This window comes from Rhincodon typus, chromosome 11, assembly GCF_021869965.1.
Source record: "Rhincodon typus isolate 14 chromosome 11, sRhiTyp1.1, whole genome shotgun sequence".
Classification (NCBI taxonomy): Eukaryota; Metazoa; Chordata; class Chondrichthyes; order Orectolobiformes; family Rhincodontidae; genus Rhincodon; species Rhincodon typus.
The window spans coordinates 23,740,947-23,764,715 of record NC_063342.1 but is presented as its reverse complement, the minus strand read 5'-3'; the positions used below and the strand labels follow the sequence as shown (position 1 = coordinate 23,764,715).

General features: G+C 40.5%; 1 protein-coding gene across 2 annotated transcripts in view; it reads left to right on the top strand.

Moving 5' to 3' along the window:
- Positions 1-22,990, top strand: part of epha3 (eph receptor A3) — a 236,833-nt gene extending 213,843 nt beyond the window's left edge. For both annotated transcript variants that reach the window (XM_048603132.1, XM_048603133.1), the window contains exons 16-17: positions 7,510-7,665; positions 22,145-22,990. In XM_048603132.1, the coding sequence (XP_048459089.1) occupies positions 7,510-7,665; positions 22,145-22,250 (262 nt within the window). In that variant the 3' untranslated portion in view covers positions 22,251-22,990. The remainder of the gene's footprint in view (positions 1-7,509; positions 7,666-22,144) is intronic.
- The last annotated feature ends 779 nt before the right edge of the window (positions 22,991-23,769 follow it).

The following is a 23,769-nucleotide window of genomic DNA, read 5'->3' as shown; positions in this document are numbered from 1 at the left end:
GTTATCTTGCACAGTATGGTTTGAATCCTTAAATCTGATCCACGATGGTTCAGGAAGTACAGTAATTTTCTAGGGTGGAGGTGTGATGGTTTGTCCCAATTGTAAAAGAGAAATTGCTGGAGAAACTCAGCAAGTCTGACAATATTTATGTGGAGAAAAACAAAGTCAACCCTTTTAAGTCCATTCAGAGTGATTAGACTGAAAGAATGATGGGTTTAATGCTGTAGAATAAGAGGGAGGAAGAGCAAGTGGAACAAATGGTAATGGTATCACAGTGCAAAAACCAAAGGGAGTGCTTATTGTTGTAGAGAAGTGATAGTAGGGAAGATACATGAAGAGTCAGTGTTAATAGTGGGTGCTAATAGCAGTAAATAGTTCAAAACTAATGAGAACAAACCCACATAAACAAGACTTTGGGAGTGGTGGGATGTGGGAAACAAATTGGAATAGGGTTTATGGTATAAAAGTTGTTGAAACCAGTTTTAGGTCCTAGAGGCTATGTGTATAAGTGGAAGATAAAGTATTGATCTTTGTGCTGAACTTAGCTGGGCCACTGCAGCAGGCATCCAACACAGATGTTAACATGTGAGCAAGATGGTATATTGAAATGGCATGTGAACGGAATACTAGATCATTCATGCAGACAGAATAAAGGTGTTCCACAAAATAGTCACTCAGTCTGCATTTGTTCTCGCCAATGTAGGGGAGACTTCATTATCATCAGTGAATACAGTCAACTAGATGGAGAGACGTACAAGTAAATTGTCGCTTCACCTGGAAGGTTTGGTTAAGGCTTTGGATAGTGAGAAGGGAAGAGATAAATGGGCACGTCTTACACCTTGTGGGACTGCATAGGAAGTTGCCATGAGGGGGAATGAAGAGGTACTGGGAGTGACAGAGGAATGGACCTGGGTGTCATAAAGGAAAGGGTCTAGGAATGCTGACAGTCAGTGATGGGGACAGATATCATAGGTCTCACTGCTGGCTCTCATCCTGGCCCTGACACAAAGAGCTCCTGGCACTGGTTATTGAGCCCTGATACACTCATCTGTACTGAGCTATGCCAAAGTGGAGAGGCGAGGAAGATCTGTATGGTGGTACCATCCTGCTGGATGTGGCAGAAATAATGGAGGATGATGATGTGACAGCAAGCCTAGAGCTGCACTCTCTAGTAGAGTGTCTACTACAAAATAACTACTGATGTTACACTTACATCACTCAGATGACACCTCAGAGACCTTTGAATTCATCAAGTGAAGCCTATTGTTCTTCTGGGAAGGAGGGAACAGGGTGAGGGCAGAAGTGTGGGAAATGGGTCAGGCATGGCTGAGGGTTCTGTGAACTATCATGGGGGGGTGCGGGGTTTGGGAGTGGTAGTGGCTTTTCCCAATTAGTGCACGGTTAGCAGAAGACTTGGTGGTAGAGATAGGTTCTGATGGGGAACCTTTAAGGTGATGGAACTGTAACCTCATTATTTCTTGTGTGGTGGAGATTCTAGTAGAATATGCAGCTCTGGGCAGAGATACCTGCTGGCATGCAATCATGTATACAGGATATTGTTATAAAGATACATCTTGAGGCTTGGTTTGAGCTGATGTGAAGAACAGATGAATCAATAGCAAAACACTGGTCACAGTGAATAGGTTTTCACTGGATGAAAGTGATGGCAGCCAATGACACAACTCCTGGTATTCATGAAACATCCTTTCCTTTTGAACAACAATAATTGTACAGCTGGTAGACAGAATGTATGGAAAATATGATGACCTTGATTCAATTAAGTCATCATTTTGATGTTCCACTCTATACTCAGCTTAATATTTGATAAACAAAACATCATCGTGCAAAGCAAATTGTTACTGATAGATATATTAAGCCACCATCAAGATACAATCAACTTTTTTTGTATGTACCAGTATAGATCGTATATGCAACTGATATATTTATCTTGGAGATAGCAAGAACTGCCAATGTTGGAGCCAGAGATAACACAGTGTGGAGCTGGAGGAACACAGCAGGTCAGGCAACATCAGAGGAGCAGGAAAGTTGATGTTTTGGGCCGGGACCCTTCTTCAGAATGGGTCACTTTCTAAAGAAGGGTCCCAACCTGAAACGTCAGCATTCCAGCTCCTCTAAAGCAGCCTCGCCTGCTGTGTTCCTCCAGCTCCATACTGATATATTTATCTTGACTTATTGTGTATAAACGATCTGAGATTAACCTGAACAACATGCTTTTTGCAAGATCTGAAATTAAATCTGGACTACTTTCCCTTTTTGTGAAATATATAAAGAGACAGATGGTTGCTGACTAAACAGATACCAGGCCTGGCAGAAGTTACATGGGCACTGTGTGCTCTAGTCAGGGAGCTGTGGATCCATATGTGAGTCTCACTTGAGTATAATTTTTACAAGCTGTAGGAACCATCAGATGCCTGTTCTGAATTCTAACAATGTCATGTTGTAGCAATTAGCGTATGGCCTGTAGGAGGTATTTAATGAATAATATAGGCTTTTAGAAGCAGAGAGGAGCAATTCCATTTATATAGGGGTCATCATTTAGTTACCCAAGACTTTTTCGGACTACATAAATGTGCAATATAATCTCTGATGTAGCTTGTTTTAAATTAAACCTATCAGAGCAGTTTTAATACCCAACCCACCTACTTCCCAACAAATTCCACCACTCCAGTCACGCACCAGACTAGAACAGGACACATTAAAAGCACATTGTTCTTGTCTGGCCCCAAGAGCATGGTTATGTGCTGAGTGACAAAGAATATTTATGCTTCATATTGCTTGGAGAAACTAAATTTACATTTTTAAGGATTGTGGAGAAAGGAATTTATTCGTATTTAGTGACAGCCCAAGAATGGTTTCTTTGAAAGCGGTCATTAAAAGTTGACTGTAGACGTTGGAGTTTTACTTTTTGGCAAGCCTTCCTAGAAACCCTATGACCAGTGAGAACTGTATTCTTGGCTATAAATACTGCTAGAAGGTGATTTAGCAGTGATTGCTCTGGAGAGGTGTTTGTTTTTCTGGTTCATTTGAAGAGAAGCCTGCTAAGAGCAAGCTGTTAGAGGAAAGTTCCTAAGAACAAGCTGCCCAGCTGTTCACTCCCATTTCTGAAAAGTAAACCATCTACATCATTTCAGGGTAAAAACTATTTGTTCTCCTGAAAGAGTAAGTAAAAGAACATATCATTGAGCAAGCTGCGTTTGCAAGACTTTAGAGACAATGATGCATGATTAGTGACATGACCAAGCATCAGACAATGTCAGTACAACACAATCTAGAACAATCTATGCTTTATCCTTTTACCTTCAAGAATAAAACATTGATTTTTTATTTGAGATGGCAAACCTTTGCAAGGAAATGATTTTATGTTTCTATTTTCCTAAAGTGTGTGGTGTGTGTATATGATTTGGGGATATTTAGAGGGATCAGCATTTATACTTTCCATATCACTGACTCTGTACATTATCCAATAAAAGTGCATTTTTATTGAATAAGTGTCCTTCTGATGACGAACCCATAACTGGCTTTATTAATAAATCTGATTGATAGATTTTGTTGTTTAAAACCTGATAAAGATACTTAATTGGTTTTCTTGGTAACTGGAGAAACTGTTTTTATTTTATGTTGCCACCTTGCAGTAGAGGGACTAGAGCAATGGTGCACTCCTCCAGCCTTGGTCAGAACAACTGACATAGGCCTTTAACATGATTTAATAATAATCCTGCTGCAGGTCACGGGCTGTAGCTTTCACAAAAGGGAGAAGTGTTTGAGGTAATATCAGACCTCTAAATGTATGTTAAGTTCCCAAAATCAAGCAAACTGATCATTGATACAATTTGGGCCATTGAGGCAGTCAATGTTTATGGTAATATCCTGGGACTAATGAAAAATAATATTTATTCTTTTCTTATCTGCAACTATCCTGATAACAACTGATCTATATTTACTGGCATAACATTATAAGTAAATAATTACTGTAAAATTAATTCATACTTGGCTGATTGGAAACAAACAAACATTAACAGATGACAAACGGGTGATAATCGGTGGGTGTTTTACACAACCTCTCTACAGGTCTCAGATTAAGACAGTAAACTCTGGTTCCTTAGTTAAACTGTTGGGCTTACTGCTTTGACTACATTGGAATTGGATAATCAATACATCTGAGTAGGTTGGAAACCCTCCCTACTAGGAATTGAAAATCATTTGAACTGTGCATTCATATTTATTACTGGATCTCGTTCTGGGCCCACAGACTCCAGGGATAATGGCTAACCCACCAGAAATTTCCAGTAATGTTAGTCTGTGTGATGAAGATAATATAGATTAACCACAACATCTCAATACTGCAGAAACCCAGGAAAATTGCAATCTCCAAATGAGAAGCTTTCCGTCATCTTTATAATCACTTAAACCTACTTTCTGCTGTCAGACAATATACAGATCATTAAAAGTAGATTTTTGTTTTGAAGGAGAGATTCCAATTTATATGTTATTGCTGTTACTCAATATTTTTGACCCTCCCAGCACTTCAACTTTACCAGTCAACTACGCTTCCATCCCAGTCATCTGTAGTTCTTCAAGTGAAGTCTGCCATTTTTGTCCACTCCCATTTTAAGATGAGTATTGGTGCTTCTTGGAAGCCATGTATTTACTTCCCGTCTCACTCTAACTGTCGTGATTTAATGATGCAAAACAGGCTTAGTACCTGCTTCTCTTTCCCATTGAAGTCAAAGAAGAAAACCAGAGGTGGTATGAATTGGGCTGTTGGCTTCACTCCTTGCCGCTTAATATCTACTCTGACTCACTGTGATCAAAATAAAACAGAAAAATGTTGCATTTGTATAGCCACTTCCATGACCATAGTACAATAGATACCCAATAGATACTATTGAAATACAGCAGCCATTTTTCCACATAGCACGGTCCCACAAACAGCATTGTTATGGCTCAATAAGCTACTTTTACCAGGACAACTGAAGCCTCAATAGTTTAGATTAAGATTTAGACTTTATTGTCAAGTGTACTCAAGTACAAGAGTACAGGAGTTTTCAATGTCATACACAGAGTCATCTTAAGTACAAGTACCTCAGTGCAAAAATTTAAGAACAAAGAAGAAGGAAGTAAGGAGCAAAGTTAAAAGTTAAACATTACAGTCACTCTTAGAATTAACCAAAAAAATAAGGAAATAAAGCTAAAAATTCAACCATAATGGCCAGGCCACCAAAAATACCTCACCTGCCCTTTTCAAAGTAGTGCCATCAATCTGCTCTATCCACCTGTCAGGGCAAAGAGGGCTTTGGTTTAACATTTCATTCAATGGACAGTGCCTCTGATAATGCAGCGTTTCTCAGCGCTGTGCTGGAATGTCAGTCTTAAATTTTTCCATTCAAATTTTACAGCGAGATTATAACTCGCTTAAAAATCTTTCACTTGCACAAATTTAAAATCAGCCCCAGTATGACTTCAGTGAACAACCTTCTGATGAAGGTAAAAGTGCTGCCAAGTGAACAGCTGAAAGACAGTGGGAAGAATTGATAGTCCTTGTAAAAGTTTTTGGTGCATCTGTCACTCTTCCGATTTCACACCTCAGAATGTCAGAAAGTAGGAGGTGAAAGATAGGCAGCTGGTACTTGCTTAGGTCAAATAGGTTAATTGACTTTTGTTGAGGCACTCCTGCAAAATGATGAGGTGTCAGGCAGTTACAAGAACCATCATTCTGCAAATGTCCTTCGTTATAGTAATCTGCAATCGTTGCAAGGGTGTTGATTGCCAAAATTATTGAGGCCTTAAAGGGATAGTCCATATTGCACACAGCTCCACTTTAGCAACAAGATAATGCAGTACATTATGTGTGTAAGGTTTAGTCATTAGAATGCAGCTTGTCAGTCAAGCTACATGAACAAAGATGTGAGGTGCAGTCATAAAAATAAATTACTTTCTTGTTAACTAATATATGTTATGAAATAGTCAGTGAGTTTCAAAAACCTAAAGCCCAATTTAGCAGACACTCACATCCTAGCATCTTTATCGTGTCCGATTTTGCATTGTATCAGAATAAAAGGAATACATTTCTTCCATCAGAAGTTCTGTCTCAATTTACCTGCAACCATAGACAAACCTTTGATCTGTGGTGAAATAATTTGAAATTATATTTTCCCGGGGCATTGCCTTTTAATAATTTCCATTAAAACAAAATGTCTATGATTTTTTTTAACATATAGAATACACCATCTGGTAATGCTTAGTTGACTACCTATTCACACAAAACCCATAATTGCTGCAAAGAAGGAGGCCTAAGAATGGACGTTAACACCCAGCAGGAACCGTTTGAGTGATAACTGAAGTGAATGCTTTACCTTCCATCCCTCTACAGGGGGGGTGGGGCCAGGAGCGATTTTAACTCTGAGGTCTTCACTACACAGGCCTGGTCAATCTCCCACTCATTCAAAACATTTACTGTCTAGTTGGTGAGTGGGAGCCAAATTTTGGGCAGCAAGAGGCAGTGAGGATCGTTTCTTGCATTCAGGTAACATCAGTGAGGCTAAAGGACATCATGGGCAGGTGACACCCGAGATCTCCTCATTACCTCATCTCCTCGTGATGCATGGAGAAACACCTCTGCTCCTCTGGATCATGAGGGAAGAAGAAATAAAAAGTGTCATTTTCCTATAGGCCTCTGCTGAACTCCAATCCACTTCCTGCCTGTGGCCTGGTGAAGAAGCCAAATTGGCTTCATTATCCAGGCTGTAATGACATAACTAAGGCTCCCTGTGAAACATCTTAAAGTCAGACCCTGCTCTCCCACTCGCCACTTAAAAGAGCAAATTAGCACTGCAACCCATTGAAAGGTTGGAGGAAACATACTGCTGTATACATTTTACCTCCACAATCACCTGACACCAGGTAAACAGGTTCATATAAATCAGCTCCAGCCTCAAATTCCAGTCTCAGTTGGACAGGTCAATTGGGCTTATCAAGTTGACAGGCAGGTTCTCATACTTACAATGCGCTAAGAGTCAAGGGATCCAGTTAGCAACAAAAGTGCTGGTGGGTGAGTGATGGGAGATACCACTCTGCTTGGTTTCCACACTGTTATTTGCTATACACAGTAGACAGCTGGAGGTGAAGCATAAGCCCATGGACAGTGCCCAGACTATCCTCTTGCATGTTGCAGTTACAAGGCAATAACTGGAACATAAACATATTTTATTTTGAAATTTGTGCAGTCCTGAGGTACTGTTAATGTCCTCATTTAGATCCTTTTCTTCAGTAGAGCATAGGTTATTTGGCTTGTTTCAGGTCTGGTGATTGCATAGTGGTCTGTCAAGCCATAATCTAACAGCATGAACAAATGAAGACAGAGTGACAGACACATTCCATGGCCGTGTTTAAAACCTGCATGTAGCCTGGAAGTCCCTGCTGTTGTTAGTTGTTATTTTCATGCATGATGCTCTGTACTTATTCCTGCCTTCCTGATTTCCTTCCAATTAGGCCATCAAATCTGCTGCTTGACCGGAGCAACACAGACGTTACAGCTTTCCGCTCCGTCGGTGACTGGCTTGACGGTGTCAGGATGGGACAATACAAGGATAGCTTCACGGGAGCAGGATACAGTTCCTGCGATATGGTGGCAAAATTGGCCTCGGAGTAAGACAATTGTTTTTTAACTTTTTCAGTGGCATTACAACATTTTGAAGAAGTTAAGCAAACATTAGGAATACATGTTGAGGTCCACAAGTGACAATACACTAGAATACACTCATCCAACTACTGGAGTCATATTAGCATTAGTTTTGCAAGCTTTGTGTAACACTAACACCAGGGTAATTAAATCTTATTTCACCATTGAGGTTTTCTATCTGACCTGAATGAAATACTACTTCAGAGGCAAGTCAACATCAATGCTTTAGGTTGAGCATCGCTGGAAAGAATTGAAGTCAATTAATGACTTATTTTGCTCATGTGCTTTAATTTTCTTAAGAAATAAAGGCCTCTCAGGTTTTCTGATCATTCAGCAGATTAATTAACTGAATGAGGCAGAACAAGGGTACACGTGAAGAAGCATTTTGTGTCTGTTTGATGGTTAGAAGAGCAGCAAATTGACTGCGGCTGTGATTTGGATGATCGACAGTTTAGTCCAAATCAGAGCTCAAGGAGGGCTCCAGTCAGGTCTGTGTTCCAAAAGACGTAGGAGCAAGGCTAGGCCATTCATCCCATTGAGTCTGCTCTCCATTCTATGACATCACGGTTGATCTTATAATCCCCAACTCTCCTTGAATTTTAGGGAATGGAAATATGAGCTATGACCAGCAGTGTGCCACAAGGATCGGTGCTGGGTCCACTGCTTTTGTCATTTATAAAAATGATTTGGATGTGAACATAGGAGTTATGGTTAGTAAGGTTGCAGATGACATCAAAATTGGAGTTTTAGCGGACAGCGCAAAAGATTACCTCAGAGTACAACGGGATATTAATCAGATGGGCCAATGGGCGGAGGAGTGACATGTGGAGTTTAATTTAGATAAATGTGGGGTGCTGCATTTTGGAAAGGCAAATCAGGGTAGGACTTGTGCACTTAACGGTGAGGTCCTGGGGAGGGTTGCTGAACAAAGAGACCTTGGAGTAGAGGCCCATAGTTCCTTGAAAGTGGAGTCACAGACAGATAGGACAGTAAAGAAGGCATTTGGTAAGCTTGCCTTTATTGGACAGTGCATTGAGTATAGGAGTTGGGAGGTCATGTTGTGGCTGTATAGGACATTGGTTCAGCCACTTTTGGAGTATAGCATGCAATTCTGGTCTCCCTGCTGCAGGAAGGATGTTGTGAAACTGGAAGGGGTTAAGAAAAGATTTATGAGGACATTGCCAGGGTTGGAGAGTTTGAGCTATGGGGAGAGGCTGAATAGGCTGGGCTATTTTCCCTGGAGCATTGGAGTCTGATGGGTGACCTTATAGAGGTTTATAAAATAAAAGGTGCATGGATAGGGTATATAGGCAAAGCTTTTTCGCTGGGGTTGGGGAGTCCAAAACTAGAGGGCATAGGTTTAAGGTGAGAGGGGAAAGATATAAAGGGGACCTAAGGGGAAACTTTTTCACGTAGAGGATGGTATGTGTACGAAATGATTTGGCAGATGAAGTAGTGGAGGCTGGTATAATTACGACATTTAAAATGCATCTGGATGTGTATATGAATAGGAAGCATTTAGAGGGATATGTGCCAAATACTGGTAAGTGGGACTAGATTTATATAGGATATGTGATAGGCATGGACAAGTTGAATCGAAGGGTCTGTTTCCATGCTGTATATCTCTATGACTCTGTGAGCTGCCAGTGTAAAAGAGAATAATGACTTATTAGGGACTTGGACATCGAAGTTGGAGTCGAGCATGTGATTGAGCAGAAAAGTCAAGGTGAGCCAATGATCAAAGGATAGACAGTTGGCATTTTGAAAGTGCAGTTGTTGATAATTTGGGAGGTGTTTTTTCCTTCCAGTGGCTGATGTAGAAAAAGTAAAGTTGGGGGTACAGAAGGGAGACATGGTGGACAATGATAAAGGAAGTTATCAGAAATGGTCTTATCTGTCATTGATTTGATGGGTCTAGCAAGACAATGTTAAATGGCAAGGTCATGGGGTGACTGGAAATATGGGTATTAGATTGAGGAAGGGATTCAGAAGAATAAAAAGTAGTGAATTCAGAGGTGGGAGAGTCTGATGAATTAGATGTTGAGAAGATATGCAGTGCTGAAGCTGTGGTAGGAAAGTGGTGAAGATACCTCAATACAAAATCATTATTGCACATGGGAGGGTGGTTGAGAACAGAGTTATTGATTGAGACATGGGATGAGTGAAGTGCTATGCGGATAAAGCAGAAAAGTGCAGTCATGGTTGGATCATGATGTCATTGAGTGGGGAAATAAACTTAATGGACTGAAAGGCCTACCTCTGATCCTGCGTTTTTATGGTCTTACATGAGGAATGGAACAGTTTAGATGCTCAAGGAGGAGACGTTTCCACAGAAGTAAGGGATCAGACCAAGGTGAGACTTGGTGCTAAGTGTCAGACTTCCACCATGATGATCTTGACAAGACAAGTTATGAAAGATGTAGCCAGGGTGCAGAAAGTTTATTAAAGCAAAAGATGTTATCATCCATCATCCAGATATGTGTTAATGCCAGAATGTTTATGCAGTCATCCACTGTAAGTTTATGAATGGCATTGAGTTCACACAAGTGAACAGACATTCAGGACAGTAATATCTGGTGGGTTGCTGAGAGCTAATCTGATAGCAGAGTCCATAGGGTCAGCAGTGAGATGGGTGAGTGAGATAGGAAGGAAGAAGATTGGCAAGATTAGTGAAAAGATGGACGAGAGTGCGGGATGGGACAATTGAGGTTGTTGCTCAGAATGTGCCAGTACTGAGGGTGTCAGATCCTTCCTGAGGATGATGAGACAGGCAAACAGAGAAGCTGTAGGCTGATCTTAAGGAGAATTGAGCTTGGGATGATGGCAAGAGAGCAGAAAGATGGCACGGTGGCTCAGTGGTTAGCACTGCTGCCTCACAGCACCAGAGGCCTGGTTCAATTCCACCCTCAGGTGACTGTCTGTGTGGAGTTTGCACATTCTCCCCGTGTCTGCGTGGGTTTCCTCCGGGTGCTCCGGTTTCCTCCCACAGTCCAAAGATGTGCAGGTTAGGTGGATTGGCCATGCTAAATTGCCCGTAGTGTTCAGGGATGTGTAGATTAGGGAGATGGGTCTGGGTTTGATGCTCTGAGGGTCGGTGTGGACTTATTGGGCTGAAGAGCCTGTTTCCACACTGTAGGGATTCTATTCTATGATTCTAAAGACTGCAGTGTACTGAAGGGTTGGGGAAAGGAATTGGGAAGCAGTGTAACTGAGAACAGAATAATGAAAAGAGATAATAGAATTGTGTTTAGGAAGGATGAAGTAAAAAGATGTTTAAAAGAAAAATAGGTTCATAAACTCCAAACCATAAAGGTAACTAGATGGGAGATAACAGACGATGCGAGTTATAGTCAGAGATCTCAATGTGGGGCAATTATGGATAGGGAGGTGGAATCATCATGGAGCATTGACAAGTTGTGTCTGTATTGAAAGCAAGGTGGAATTAGCAATGACCAGAAGTTAGTTGAGAGTTACTGAGGGGACACTGACAGATGTACCTGAGAAATTAGGATGCAGGAGGTGTACAGAGTCCAATGCTGGAGGACATCATAAAATCTTGAAGAAAGTTGTGGGGTTTTGTTTCTGATCAGGAACTGTAGTCATAACAGTCTGAGCAGGAGATTGAGTTCACTTGGTCACAGAGAGGACGGAAATAGATGAAAGTTTACCAAATATCACGAAAAGAATATCATTTCAGGGTCAGAAGTTGGTTTCCAGTGCAGTCTGGAGCAGTAATGTCACCTCGAGGTTGAGATAACTCTGGCAATTTGATGCCCGGTTTGGAGAAGATTTAAATGTTGCTGAATCTTTCCAGAGCTCGCAGATGAACGAAGAGCAGCTGATCATAGAAAGAAGCAAAATCGTATGGTGCAATTGTTGTAGAAATTGTAATATTTGGAAGTGATGAGCTATAAAAGCATGATTTCCATTAACCCAGAACTTTTAATACCACCAATTTGCTCTCCTTGTAAATGCAATACAATGTAATTTTTAACAGACTGGTTTCAGCTATCAATTCCTCTCTCTCACCGTGATTCTGATGAATGTAACAAGATGGACTTGAGCCCATGAATTCCCAGCCTCAGTCCAAAGGAGTTAAGTGAACATCAATTCAGAGTGAACCTCTGGCACTTCCCAGAAGAGACAGGTGCAAATTTAAGGCAGATAGCTCCAAACTATTCATTTTGATGTATAAAAGTAGGTAGAAATAGACATTGGCTAAAGCCTGTTATTTAGGGATAGCATTTACCATATTTATTTTACCAACAAGTAATTTGATAGCATCTCTGATGCTATAACAGTGGTCAAATGCTAAAGGATTTATGATCTATGATTCTATGTTTGTAATTTTTGCATGCAGTTAAATAGGTAAAGTGCTTTTGACAACTATCCTACAAATGCCCCCAAGCAATATGAAGCACTCTTGAAGTTTAGCCACTGTTATTTTATAAGCATGTGAAGGCACACAGAATCTTGTTCTGATTTAATTGTTTCTTCATTAACACAATCAGAGGGCAGCAGTGCACATGCACAGAGGTATTAAGATGGTACCATGGTTTATATATAGGCTAGTTCATGATATTGGTCTCGAGGCCTATCGAACTCTGAATAAAAGAGTTCAAAGTAGTACGCTTAAAACACCAAATTCTGTGCAAAATGTCAACTAACTCTGATGAGAAATATGAACTGTAATAGAGAAACCAGTGTTCTTCACTGAGCGTAAAGCTCTCTACTTAAAAAAAGCACACAGCATTTCCAAAAAGAAGTTTGAATATTTGAATGCACAAATCTAGCTAAATGGCTATGATTTACTTGCCATTGCAGAGACATGGCTACAGGGTGACCAAGACTGAGAACTGAATAGCCAAGAATATTCAATGTTGAAGAGGGATAAGTAGAAAGGAAAAGGAGGTGGGATAGCACTCTTCAGAATGAACACGATTAGTACATTAGTAAGAGAAGGTCTTTGAAGGATCAAGGTGTAGAATCTTGATCAGTAAAGTGATGGAAGTTGTCATCAACAGTGTTATCAAGCAGCACCTGATCAGCAATAACCTGCTCAGTGACGCCCAGTTTGGGTTCCACCAAGGCCACTCAGCTCCTGACCTCATTCCAACCTTCTGAGCAAAAGAGCTGAATTCCAGAGATGAAGTGAGAGAGTGACAGCCCTTGACATCAAGGCTGTTTTTGACCAAATGATGCGAAACTGGGTTCGATCGGTATCAGGGGGTGAACTCTCCACTGGTTGAAGTCATACCTGGCACATAGGGAGATGGTCGTGGTTTTTGGAAGTCAGTTATCTCAGCTCCGGGACATCTCTGCAGGAGTTCCTCAGGGTAGTGTCCTTGGCTCAACCATCTTCAGCTGCTTCATCAATGACCTTCCGTCCATCATAAGGTCAGAAGTGGGAATGTTCGCCAATGATTGCACAATGTTCGGCACCGTTTGTGACTCCTCAGATACCAAAACATTCCCTGTTCAAATGCAAAATGTACAATATCTAAGCTTGGGCTGAAAAGTGGCAAGCAATATTCACACCACACAAATGCCAGACAATGAACATTACCAATAAGAGACAATTTAACCTTTGTCCCTTGATATTCAATGGTGTTACCATTACTGAATCTCCCACTATCAACATCCAAAAACTATTGGCCACTATTGGCCAAAAACTCAACAAGACTAATCACATAAACACAGTGGCTACAAGAGCAGATCAGAGGCTGGAAATATTGTGGAAAGTAACTCACTTCCTGACTCCCCAAAGCCTGTCCAGCATCTACAAGGCACAAATCAGGAGTGTGATGGAATACTCCCCACTTGCCTGCATGGGTGCAGCTGCAACAACACTCAAGAAACTTGACACCATCCAGGACAAAACAGCCAGCTTGATTGGCACTATGTTCACAAGCTTCCACTCCCTCCATCACCAACCCTCAGTAGCAGCAGTGTGTACTATCCACAAGATGCACTGCAAAAATTCACCCAAGATCCTCATATAGCACCTTCCAAACCCACGAGCACCTCCATCTAGAAGAAGAAGGGCTGCAGATACATGGGAACACCACCACCTCCAAGTTCCCCTCCAAGCCACTCACCATCCTGACTTGGAAATATATTATTGTTTCCTTCACTGTTGCTGGGTCAAAATTCTAGAATTCCCTCCCTGATGGCATTGTGGGTCAACCCACAGCAGGTGGACTGCAGTGGCTCAAGAAGGCAACTCACTACCACCTTCTAAAGGGCAACTAAGGATGGGCAATAAATCCTGGCCAGCCAGCGACACCCACATCCTACAAATGAAAATAAAAAATCAGTTTGGGAGGAGCCAAGAAACAGCAAAGGGCAGCAAATATTGGTTGGAATTATTTATAGGTAACCAAATTGTAGTGGTAATGTTGAACATGGTATAAATCAGGCAATTACAGACGTATGTAATGTGAGTAATACAGTAATCTGAGGAGATTTCAATTTACATAGGTTAGATTAACCAAACCAGAACTAATGCTATGAAGGATAAATTCCTTGAGTGTATACCAGATGGGTTTCTGGAGTAGTACATTATGAAGCTAACTGGGCATCAGGATATCTTGGATTTAGTACTGAGTAATGAGAAAGGGATAATTAATAACCTTGTTGTAAAGAAGGCTTTGGGAAATAGTGACTGTAATATGATAAAATTTCTCATTAAGTTTGAACAAAATATGATTCATGGTGAAACTAGGGTCTTAAAACTGAAGAAAGGAAGTTTATAAAGGTATGAGGGGCAGGTGGGCTATGGTTGATTGGAAAACACAATGAAAGATTTGTCTGTCCCAGACAGGCAATGACTAATATATGAGGATATACTGCATGATCTACAGCAGATTACATAGTCCTCTCGGCACAAACACCCAGTGATACATATACTACCGTTCACAAAAGAAGTTAAAACTTCATTAAATCAAAGTAAGTGCCTCATAAGAATGCTAGAAAAAATGATAAATCTGAGGACTGGGAGCAATTTAGAACATAGCAAAGGAGGACCAAGTAACTGATCAAGAAACGGAAAAAGAATATGAGAACAAAGTGGTGTAGAACAGAAAGCCAGACTTTATAAGATTCTTTAAGTACGTAAAAAGGAAAAGATTATTTGGGTTAAATGCATGTTGGGACAAGAGGTTGATATGAGAGAATGGGGCGGTGGTGGAGATACTTCACAGTTATTTTATGTCTGTCTTCACAGACCTTTAATGTGCTAAGATCTGAGTCTCCCAGAAATTCGAAACAAAGAAAGGACTGAGAAATTGAAAAACTGAACAGAACTGTTATCAACAAAGAAGTAGTAGATGAAAGGTTAATAGGCTTGAAGGTTAATAAATCCCCCAGTTCAGATGAGCTTCATCTCAGAGTGTTCAATGGTGGTTATCTTCGAAGTTTCTCTAGATTCTGGAAAGGTTTATGCAGACTGGAATTTAGCAAATGTAACCCCACTATTTGAGAAAGGAGAAGGGAGATAGAGGGTGGTGGGAAAAGTTATAGACCTGCTGGTTTGGTGTCAGCAGTCAGAATAATGTTGCAAACTACTATAAAACATAGAGGGTTGCTTTTCAGACTGGAGGCCTGTGCCCAGTGGTGTGCTACAAGGATTGGTGCAGAGTCCACTCTTTTTGTCATTTATATAAATGATTTGGATGTGAACATAGGAGATATGGTTAGTAAGTTTGCAGATGACACCAAAATTGGAGGTGTAGTGGACAGCGAAGAACGTTACCTTAGAGTACAATGGAATCTTGATCAGATGGACCAACGGGCTGAGAAATGGCAGATGGAGTTTAATTTAGATAAATGTGAGGTGCTGCATTTTGGAAAGGCAAATCAGGGCAGGACTTATACACTTAATGGTAAATTCCTGGGGAGTGTTGCTGAACAAAAAGTCATTGGAGTACAGGTTCATAGTTCCTTGAAAGTGGAGTCACAGGTGGATAGAAAAGTGAAGAAGGTTTTTGGTATGCTTGACTTTATTGGCCAGTGCATTGAGTATAGGTGTTGGGAGGTCATGTTGAGCCTGTACAGGACATTGGTTCAGCCACTTTTGGTACACTGTGCATTTCTGGTCTTCTTGCTATAGGAAGGGCGTTTTGAAACTAGAAGGGGTTCAGAAAAGATTTACAAGGATGTTGCCAGGGTTGGAGGGTTTCAGCAAAAGGGAAAGGCTGAATAGACTGGGGCTATCTTCCCCAGAGCTTCGGAGGCTGAGAGGTGACCTTGTAGAGATTTATAAAATCATGAGGGGCATAGATAGGGTAAATAGACAAGGTCTTTTCCCCAGGGTGGGGTGTCCAAAACTAGACGGCATAGGTTTAAAGCAAGAGAGGAAAGATTTAAAAAGGACCTAAGGGGCAAATTTTTCACACAGAGGGTGGTGCATATGTGGAATAAACTGGCAGAAGTGGTGGAGGCTGGTATAATTACAACATTTAAAAGGCATCTGGATGAGTATATGAATAGGATGGGTTTAGAGGGATATGAGCTAAATGCTGGCAAATGGAACTAGATTTATTTAGGATATCTGGTTTGTAAGGATGAGTTGAACTAAATGGTCTGTTTCTGTGCTGTATCTCTCCATGACCCTATGACCCTATAAAAGCTTGATAGCTGGACATTTAGAACAAAATGATAAAACTGGACAAGAGTCAGCATGGATTTTGGAAAGGCAAGTCATGTTTGAGAAACTTTTTGGAGTTTTTGGTGATATCGTTTGTAGTATAGAGAAAGGCTGTGGTACGTGTGGATTTTCAATCTGTGTGCTTTCTGATGTTATCGCATTCTTTTTGAGTCTTTAATATTCTTAGCATTTTTTAAAAGGAATGCTCATCCTTTTCTTCATAATCTACCAATAAAAATCAAGTAACTTAATTTTAGCTTAAAGGCCTATAATTTTATTCATTTAAAAAACCTTCAAAATGCTGACTGCAGCTTTCAAAGCTATATTCTTTAGTACAGCATTTGATTAGTCCAATCTCCATTCATTTTGAGGGCTGATCCTTATGAACATAGGGCTAGTGGCTTGTGGGGAACATTGAGTGCCCCTAATCATTCATTAGCTCCCAGCTAACAACTGGTTGAGGGGCCTGGTTGGTATCCAGAAAAGGTTGGTACTAGTTTGAAAGGAGGTCCTGTTTTAGAGAAGGAAGAGAAGAGATGAAGGATACATTAAGGCACAGGATCATTTGTGGAGCCTGTGATACTACTGGGCAACTTCCAGCCCCACAGAGATAAATTAAAATGTCCTTTGTGGCCTACGTCTCTAATAGATTGCAGAGTGTGTGAACTTAGTGCGCTTGCATCCAACTGAGTCCTGCAATAGCAATTAGGACCATAAGTATATTGTAGGACCATCATTAACAGCTTTAAAGGGGAATACTGCCTGATCAAGTGAGCATTCTAACTACCCAGTGAGGTGGGCCTTTAATAATACAGCATGGCCACACCATCAACTGGAATGGGCCAATGGATTTTAGCCAACATTTGCAGGGGGCTATTAATCATATACTGCTGGCCAGAAGGCCTCGACACCTCCTTCATTGAATTAGATGTAGGTAGCTTTTCCCAAGCATTTCCCTCAAAGGTGCCATCAACAGCTCTGGTCTGTAACTTTGGTTCAAACATGGACAAAAGAGCTAAACTCAAGAGACGAAGTGAGAGTGACTGCCCTTGACATCAAGGTAGCATTTGGACCGAGTGTGGCTTAAGAAGCCCAAGCAAAATTGTAGTCAGTTGGAATCTGGGGAAAAGACTCCACTAGTTGGAGCCATATTTAATACAAAATAAGATGGTTGGATTGTTGGAAGAGAAAATCTCAGGCTCAGGGCATTGCTGCGGGAGTTCCTCAGGGTAGTGTCCTAGGCTCAATTGTCTTCAGCTGCTTCATCACTCCATTATAAAGACAAAACTTGAGATGTTTACTGATGATTGCACAATGTTCAGCATCACTTGTGACTGCTAAGATCCTGAATCAGGACAAGTCAATATGCAGCAATGACCTGGACAACATTTGGGTTTGGACTGATATGTAGCAAGTAACATTCATGCCAAATAAATACCAAGTTCTGATCATTTCCAAAAAGAGAGAATAAAACTATCTTCCCTTGACATCCAATGCCCTTATCATTGTTGTAACCCCCACTTTCCATTCCCTGTGGCTTATCGTTGACCAGAAGCAGAACTGTAACAGCAGTAAAGGTCATAACGAAATCATCTGGGCTTTCCATTCAAATCCAGCATGCATGATTCCTGGCCAGAGTTAAAAATCAGATCTGAGGAATTGAAAAGTTAGTAATTCTCACCCTACCTTTTAGTAGCTCTATTCATGATCATATAAGGTTGTTTGGCTCAGATCTAATGCCATCGAGCAGGTTTGTTTACTGTCAGCTGACATTTTGTACAACCTGAAGACCCACATTAACGTGTTAAAGCAATGAATATTAGTATTTTAAAAACAGCACTATGGGCCAAATGCATGGATCCTTTCAGTTGCATGGAATGGATTGTTTCCTAGCATTTTATCATAGCACTGCCATTATGGTCCTTAATATAGGAACAAAAAACAATTATCTTCATTCATGTGTGCACAACCACAAACTTAAATATAAATAATGCTTTCGTGTTTTCACTGAATAAGGATCTCATGGATTCGTAGAGTAATACGGCTGTTTGGATTACTGAAGAATAGTTCATCAACTTAGTAAATTCAAGATTTAATTCCCATTTCGAGGCTTTTGAAAATGTTTTCTTAAGATGGGTTAATGCAACAACTCATGTAATAGGATTAATGAAGTATACATTAGATGACAACTGCATTAATGTGAACTGTTGCACATATATACTGAGATGCTGACCTGTTCTAAGTCAAATAATTAAATAGAATTAGACAAGCATTAAATATTCACTGATAGCATTGATTTTTTTTTAAAAAATGGAAACTGTAACTTTTCTTGGTCAGTGTTCAATTTATTTGAATAGGGAAGTGCTGTGTATGTTTCAAGACTGCTGTTGTAAGTCCAGTAAGTATTAGGAACAGTTTTCCTAGGTATACAAAATGTTTCAAAGATGGACATAAAATCTTCATTTTTAGTTAGAAAGACACTGCCAATCAATTTTTCTTGACGGTAAAATCCTGAATGCCAAGCAATTTAACGGATGATTCCATAAAGAGAACAAAAAAGGTCTGGACCAAGCATGTTCAAAACAGGAAATGCCTGCTACTGTATCTAACAAGTTCTGATCGAAGGCTAGCAGCTCAAAAAAATAGTCCTGGGAGCTTACTGCTGTGCCAAATGTTCTCCTCAACAGGAATAAACACTGCTGTTGGAAATTAAGAATTATAACCAGAGATGGAAATCGGAAACTTGTCCATTTGAGCCAAGAATGAGTAGTTTGATTTTTGTCCCTGCTTATAACTGGGGAACAACAGGCTCGTATCAATTGCTGCAAGCTGCAGTATATTAAAAGGAAGCAGTCCTTTCCAATCTGGCTGAACCTGCAGAGTTTGTTTTCAGTTTAAAAAAAAATCCAATTACACTATTAGTAAAACAGAAACAACAGTGTACAAAAACCTCAGCTTTAAAAAGAACATCCCTGTTGCCACCCACAGGACATTAGCCATCTGAGTAAAATTTTCTGAAGAAGGGTCTAGGCCCGAAACGTCAGCCTTCCTGCTCCTCTGATGCTGCTTGGCCTGTTGTGTTCATCCAGCTCTACACCTTGTTATCTCAGATTCTCCAGCATCTGCAGTTCCTACTATCTCTGAGTAAAATTGCCTTGTAATGCTGATTGTGAGACAGTTGTGTCCCTGCCCACTGGGTTTGAGATTGGCAAAGCTCATTCCGACCAGGTCACTTACAACCAGGAGATAGAGAAGACTTTCATCTCATCCACCTGAGCCCAAGAGATGGAACTGCAATGTCTGATCCATTCTACCAACTAACATCCCCTCCCTTTTCATTTTATTACATTTCATTTGAAATTTGACTTAATTAACTGGGCATTCAGAGATATTGGCTCAGGGTGGATATATATCTTAATGTGGTCCTGAGCCATACAGGCAACAATTCCTCCAGTTTGCTGCTGTTCTCTGAGTTACCTGACCTCAGTCACAGGTGGAGAGACTCACTCAGTATCGTTGAACTAGGCCAAGAGGCTTGTTCTGATTGCTGTCCATTGTCTCTTCTTGAAATAACATTGTGAGTACTTAGTAAGAGTAAAATCAGGTTCCACCATCCTCTCACCTCAAAACCAAAAATGGTACTGTCATGATAAATACATGCATTTACATGCAGCCACTGTATCTTCATTTTCTATGATGTATCTATGACAACAAAGGAAAAGATGGATTGGGACTTGATTTCCCAAGCCATTCAGCAGTTGACATCAACAGTAAAGCAATCACTGCCTCAGATCCTCAAAGTGAAATGAGGAACCAGCGGTCCAAAGTGAAACAGTCTGAATCTTATGGTTCTGTAAGACTCCAGTGATGATTTTCAAACGCCAACGGGGAGTGTGCACATGGACCTCTTGAAGGCAACTCCAAAAAGCTCAAGTTTCTTCTTTCTTTTGCGGATGATCAATTCTTTGTACAGCTAGGAAGAGCAGGAATGCTCAATGCAGTAACAGCTTGGAAATAATTGCCACATTTTTCAGACACGTCACGAAGGAGATCATATCCCAATTTGCATTCAACCAAACCAAAATGTTTGAACATTTGGGTCTCCTGTGCTGTCAGAGGCAGTTGTCTTCTCCATATCCCTCAATGTTTAACATTGGCTGCAATTTTACAGTCACCCCTGAACGTGTCTGCAGGTGAGGGGACTGTCTGCAAAACTCAGTGGTTTGCCTTCCCTCCACCCTGCTACCCCAACCTGGCAGCAGGTTTCAGAGCGGGCGAAAGCTCTTCCTACCCACTTTTGCCTCATTTGAGACCTGCAATTGGTCACTTAAGAGCTGCTTGCATAGCCACAATTTTGTTGCCGGTAGGTGGAGTTTGGGGATAATGAGGAATCCTGGCAGATTATCCTGCTTGGGTCTCAGGTGGGAAACAGAGGAGGGTGGATGCTTCTATGACTAGCCTCGCTCTCCAGATCCCCTGGAGCCTCCCTCCCCAACTGATCCTGAAATCAGGAACTCTTCCAACACCCAACCACCCAAAAATCCCAACCTCTACCTCTTCCCTCAACCCCGGGTCTTCCCTTTTTGTCCTACCATGGACCCTGCGCCGACAGTACTAGTGGGAAGGCTTATAATTCCAGCAGTGGCTGCTTCTCCTCATAGCATGATTGGAACTATAGATTTGCTGGGCAATCAGATGGCCAGCAGCTATCTGTCTTTCAGAGTGAGGGGTAGTTTAGCTGCCACCAGCCAATTACCCCTCTTTAGAGCATTCCCTGACTGCAGTTATAGACACATCCATAAGATCATAAAACAATGAAATGTATGAGCTGAGTTAGGCCTTTAGCACATCAAGTCTGCTCTGCCATTCAAACATGGCTGATGTGTTTCTCAACCCCATTCTTCTGCCTTCTCCCCATTACCCTTGATCCCCTCACTATTCTAGAACCAATCTATCTCTGTCTTAAATACAATCAATGACTTGGCCTCCACAGCCCACTGTGGCAATGAGTTCCATAGATTCACCACCCTCTGGCTGAACAAATTCCTCGTCATCTCAGTTCTAATGGTCGTCCCTTTACTCTGAGGCTGTGCCCTTGGGTCCTAGTCTCTCCCACGAGTGGAAACATCTTCTCCACATCCACTCTAATTCAGGCCTCTCAATATTCTGTTATCCCACCTGCGACTCTCTGATGGCAGGTTGGGAAATCCTGCCCATTGTATTTACCATGTATCACATGTAGATCAAAGTGTTGAGGGGAGTCCCCACATGTTTTTGCTGTTGGATTCTAGCATCAAAAAGTACAACCGTTCCTCAAATCGGTCGGAATTGAAACTGAAATGTGATAAAACAGATCTCGGTTTCAGATTTTACTTATGTGCTTTTCTATGTCAGTAGATGGCAGGCTGTGAATAGTACAATAAGGCAAAGGTCTAGGAAGAAGTCTGTATCTCTGAGGCTGAACTTAAGCAGATACAAAGCTACATTCTAGTGGAAAACTCAGAACTCCTGTTTTTGTTGTGTTTGCCTCAAGAGTTATGGTTGCTATTGGAATGTTTGCCTGTCTCTGAAACTACATTGTCCCTTTCATGTTGACACAATGTGACATCAAAGCCATAACACTATGCACTTATAATTGTGTAATGAAGGCAAATTCGGTTGGAAGTAGAATGAAGGTATGTAACGACAGGCATGAATCCTTTGTTTGTACTGTGGATTTAGTAGTTCTGAAAAATAAAGGGAACAAAGTGTTTTTTAAAACAAAAGAAAATCATAACTGTTGTTATCTTCTTTTCTAGTGATATAATGAAGCTGGGAGTTACTCTCTCTGGACATCAGAAGAAGATAGTGAGCAGCATTAAGCAACTGGAAACACACACCAAGAACAGTCCGGTTGCAGTGTAAACTTCAAGACAAGTCTTTGTGCATCAAGGGATGTAACCAATGAGAACAACACTGTAGTGGTACGGGGACCGGTATTAATACAATGGAGGCCACATAGGAATGAGAATCAATTTGGTCAGTTGATGTGGCGCATGAAAGACTTCCAAACTCTATAAGTGTAAATGCCTTAAAAAGAGGGAATGATGGCTCTGTTTTCTACCTTTTTTATATATTTAAAAAAAGGTGGCGTGTTTAAGTATTATTTATGATGGTAAAACAATGAAAATCTCAAAACCTTTCCACGGCTGGCAGCAGAAGAAAATCTGTTTAAAATCTGTCACAGGGAAGAAAGGAATTTTTTTTTTGTTTTTTAAATAAAAAAAAATTATAGTTAGAAAGATAAATGAATTTTTGGACAGTGGTAAGTCAATCTATGAGTTAGAAGCAGCAGAAGTGATGCAAGCTTGAGTATGGCTTTCAGTTTTCAAACTGTTTAAATTATTTCCTAAAACAAACCCAATAAAATTTGGCACTAGATAACTCGCGGTGAATGGAAAGCTTAATGACTATCTTACGGCATTATGTCTTAAACAATTTATAGATCATATTTTAGACTTTGCTGTCAGAGTGAAGACCCCTCCCAACTTTTCCTATTGTTCTGCCATGTTGAAGTGTACACAGATTATCATTAAACATTAGCCTATACAAGGTATCCCAATTTCACGTATTCAAATGTTAATTCATTTTTCAAAAATGATGTTTCCCCCACAGTATTGAAAATTTTGTGAAATATGTATTATCTACATTAAATTTTTTATCTATTTTTGTCACAACATCTTGCCTTTGCTCTTGTATTGTGATGTCTACATTACTAACACACACACACACCTAGCAGCTGAAATGCTTAAGTATATATTTGAAAAATGCGGTCTATATGGTTGTGGAAGTTTAGTTTCTTAAGCTTGGATTGATAGGGTCATACACATAAGTTCATTGTGTACTTATGCACTTCTTTTTATTAATCCTCTTTGGACTGAGGGAGTATTTATTTTGTACTGTGTCCAAAAATAATACAAGATTAGAAGTTTCCAATTCCTTCCGTGTGTGCCATAATTGCAGACTGAGTCCATGTGTTCTGCACATTGTTCTCAGACTGCTCTATTAGAGCCAGTATTAGAATTTTACAGAATGTCACTTCAGGGTGAAGACAAGGATGGATTTCACAGCAGAAAAAAAAGTCCCTCAGTCCTCAAAGGATCATGATGTGGACTGGATCCAATTTTCAATATATGTATAACTCGAAAAGAACATTTTATCCTCGTCAGGCAACACAGTAATATCTCCTGGGACTAACAGTGCCATCTCTAATTAAATCATGCACAGATTATTGAGTACCTTCTGCACTGCACTATCCCTAGGTTGTTGTTTTTGCAATTATGTTTTGCTCAGAAGGGAATTTTTTTTTGTGCGAACTTTCTAAATTCACAGTAAATTTTCATGAATTTCTGCAAAGTTTTCATGAATTACAGGCATTAATATC